The 4,128-nt window shown below is 36.1% G+C and overlaps 1 protein-coding gene across 1 annotated transcript; it reads right to left on the bottom strand.

Moving 5' to 3' along the window:
• Positions 1 to 1,076: 1,076 nt before the first annotated feature.
• On the bottom strand, positions 1,077 to 2,411 carry LOC149839260 (uncharacterized). Its single transcript, XM_090004058.1, has 2 exons — positions 2,187 to 2,411; positions 1,077 to 1,364 (listed from the first exon to the last, which is right to left on the bottom strand). Exons 1-2 carry the CDS (start codon positions 2,406 to 2,408, stop codon positions 1,278 to 1,280), a joined length of 309 nt encoding a protein of 102 aa, XP_089860184.1. The 5' UTR covers positions 2,409 to 2,411; the 3' UTR covers positions 1,077 to 1,277.
• Between the last annotated feature and the right edge of the window lie 1,717 nt (positions 2,412 to 4,128).

The raw sequence follows: 4,128 nt of genomic DNA, 5'->3' as shown, positions 1-4,128 counted from the left end.
TATGATGTGATCATCATTGATCAACTCCTCATGAGTTATTAGCCTTTACGAGCATCAACCTAAAGAGGCCCGACAACTAATCTAGCACAATGACGATTACGAGTATTTCACCTAATTTAGGCAGAGCCTACTTTGGCACAACGAGGTTTACTAGTACTTCATCTACTCGAGGCAGATCAACCATTATGGCACTACGGTGCTTACGGGTATCATGTCTATTTGAGGTGAATTAGATTGAGCCTTCTAGGGCGGTGTCTCAAACAACATACATTTGTACGACGATATAGTTATGTCATCTTTACTCGAGCATCTTTAGCTCATGTGAGCACTTTGCCGATTGAGGTAAAAAATTCGGCATTGTAACACCTTAACGAAACAAGAATCTTTTTATTAGAGAGATGAACATTGTTGTGCTTACGTTGCATCTTTTGTGGTTTATCGTAAACTTTGGCCTTAATTAGGTCTCAAACTGGTGACTTAGTGATTATGTAAAAAATCTAAAGCACTTCAGTGTTTTGTGCAAATCTGAATCTTTTTACTTAGGAGTTTCTTCATCAAACATCATTTTGCGTGAAATAGGATATTTAAAATGCTTGAGCAATAAGAATCAGTCACTATACATATACGCTACTATTGTGTAATTATATTTATAATCAGAACAGGCATGCTAAATGCGCATAGTAATATATATTATTTCTATGCATATAACATGTAAGTATTATCACTACAACAAAGCAGTAGATTAGCGACGACCACATTCCGTCGCTAATCCATCGCTAACCATGTTAGCGACGGATTAGCGACAACGCGGCGACAGTATGCTTACGTCGCGAATATTTCGACGCTAACTGGCGACGGAATAATTCTGTCGCCAAGTCTGTCGCTAATTGCGACGGAATAACGAGCGCTATATTCCGTCGCCAATCCGTCGGTACTAAACGGCGACCACGGCGTGGCGACGGATTTAATTCCGTCGCTAAGCCGTCGCTAGATTAATATGAATAGCGACGGAATCATCCGTCGCTAATCCGTCGCAAAAACGAAAAAAAATCAAAAAAATTTTATTTAAAAATTAATTACCGAGAACTGTACAATTTATATTTCCTGTACAATTTATATTTCCTGTAAATAAAAAACAAACCACACAAAAAAAATCATATAACAAGTATCTATAATAATTAATCGTTCCACCTTAAAACTAAGAAGTTTAATTATTTACAATTCAACAATTACAATTAGGAAAAATAAAAAAAATAGAACTTCTTCAACACAGTCCTCTAATCATCGCCAAGATTTTGTGCGTCTTCTTGTTCATTGTCTTTATCTGTCCCTTCAGCTCCACTACCCTGATTATCGCTAGCAGCCTACACAAGAAAAGAACAGTCAGTATTGATAAACAAAATATAATGAAATAAATTATACACTATATGTGATTCTATCATGTGCTCATGTGTGATCTAAGGCAATAAAAAAACTCTATATGTGATTCTATCATGCTCATATGTGTGCTAAGGCAGTCAAAAAATTGAATATGTGATTATAGCATGTTCATATGTGTTCTAAGGCATATAAAAAAACTCTATATGTGATTCTACCATGCTCAGATGTGCTTTAAGGCAGGCAAAAAACTATATATGTGATTCGATCATGCTCGTATGTGTGCTAAGGCAGTAAAAAAATTGAATATGTGAATATAGCATGCTCATATGTGCTCTAAGGCAGGCAAATCCAAAAATTTTATATGTGATTCTATCATAAATGATATATAACATGTTCATATGTGTTCTAAGGCAGTTAAAAAACTCTATATGTTATTATAGCATGTTCATATGTGTGCTAAGGCAGTCAAAAAACAGAATATGTGATTATAATATACTCATATGTGTTCTTAGGTAGTAAAAAAACTGAATATGTGATTATAGCATGCTTATGTGTTCTAATGCAATCAAAAAAACTTTATATGTGATTCTATCATGCTCATATGTGCTCTAAGACAGACAAAAAGTTAAATATATATATATGTGATTCTATCATGCTCATATGTGTGCTAAGGCAGTAAAAAAATTGAATATGTGATTATAGCATGTTCATATGTGTTCTAAGGCATCTAGAAAAACTCTATATGTGATTCTACCATGCTCAGATGTGCTTTAAGACAGTCAAAAAAACTATATATGTGATTATACCTGAGAGGGACCTGGAATCGAAAATCCCCTATCCTGAACAGCGGCCTTGATCTCATTTCGGAGAAAGGGGGCGACGGTGTATTGGAAGTAGTTATTCAGTGATTCATTAATGATCTCGCGTACATCATCACCGGAAAGAATAGTCGGCTGCTTGGAGCTTATGTCGGCGCAAGAAGTTGGTGAGCCGTAACTGGAAGAACCAATAACTGGTGAAGTGTTCATATTACTCCCAAACCCGAACACGCGACCTTTTTTGGGTTCACCTGCTGCAGTCACCCATGCTGTAGGATCAAATGATGGATGCTGAGTAGCGTCTTCGCCATATCGCTCTACCATTTGTTGCTCATATGCCTCCTACAAAATAATGTTTAAAGTATTCATTAATAATTAATGATAACATTATGATGACTTGCATATATATTGCAATGATTATTAATAGAATTAATACATACCGTTGTCGTTCTCGCCTTCTCTGATACGAAGACTCCCATGGTCTTCCGTTTATGTGTTTCTACAAACACATCCTTATATGGTACACTGCCTCCTTTTTCTGCTTCCTGCGAAGTTAAATGACAAAAGATTTAGTACACAAATTTGCAACAATACTTATAAAATTAATATTATATATTGATGAGTTACCATTTTCTTTAGGTGGCTCCCAAATGTCTTAGATCCACCTGTGTGTAGATGGGCTTCGGGCATCTTCGATCGATTTTGTGAAGCCTTCGCAGAGCGATTTTTAAATGCATCTCCCGCCCACATATCGCACATTTCATCCCAGTAATCTCTCCTGATAGTAATAGGACCATGGCCCTTCCACAGTAATGGATCATCTACTACGCCAGATGCTTTTTTTGCTGCAGTCTTCATAGTGTGCAGCATGTCTGCAAATCGATTGGCAGCCACCTTCTGCCACACCTTCCTTGCATCATTTTCTTCCACCGTAGTTGCAAAGCGATTCGAAGCCTACAAATATTTTCAGAAAGTTAGCAGACATTGCTTAAATAAATTAAATATGAAACACATTAACTATAAGGAACAACTGTATACCATGAATGAGGACCACAATCTGTCTAATACCTCCTTTGGGTACTCTTTCCATTGAGCAACTGGTCCTGGTAGATGTTGAAGAAGTGAATTCCTAATCTCCCGTACTACTTCTTGTGGCTCAAACCTCGTGCTGCACATGAATTGTTACACAGTAAATATCAATATAAAATATTTAAAAGATATGCAATAATTGAAAACAAAATACTTACGGTCGATTATCGATATACACTATTCGAATGAGTCTTCTTGTGCCAGCCTGAGAAGACCCTGTTTCCTGTGTTGGCTGTTGACTTGTGCGATCAACTGGTGTAGGTGGGTCGTGTACAGGCGCAACATCATCTGTAAAAAAATACACACCAAGTTCTCAGAATGTGCATTTGAACTAATCAAGCATCTAATTAGTTATATGATATACCTATCACAGGAGCCCGTGAAGATGAAGGTTGAGCCTGGCTACTACTGGATGAGCGACCACTATAACCTCCACGAACCATATCTAACAAATAACATATGTCATACAATACATTCAAATAATTCACATCAAGTATTACAATGCATTCAAGTCATTCACATCAAGCATTGCAATGCATTCAAATAATTCAAATCATTGACATCAAGTATTGCACTAAATCAAATCATTCGTTAATTGCATAAATTATAATACATTCAGATAATTGAAATCATTCACATCAAGTATTACAATGCATTCGAATCATTCGTATCAAGTATTACAATACATTGAAATAAAATTTTTAATCATTCACACCAAGTATTGCAATACAACTCACATCAAGTATTACAATGCATTTAAATAGAGGTTTGTAGTATAAGATTTTGCTCACTAGCTTGAGAATTCTTCCTCGTCACTAGTTTGACTTTCTTCTTCTTCTTC

The sequence above is a fragment of the Nuphar pumila genome, chromosome 4 (assembly GCF_984573655.1).
Source record: "Nuphar pumila chromosome 4, dmNupPumi1.hap1.1, whole genome shotgun sequence".
NCBI lineage: Eukaryota > Viridiplantae > Streptophyta > Magnoliopsida > Nymphaeales > Nymphaeaceae > Nuphar > Nuphar pumila.
The sequence above is the reverse complement of the archived record's forward strand: the minus strand, read 5'-3'. Positions and strand labels throughout refer to the sequence as shown.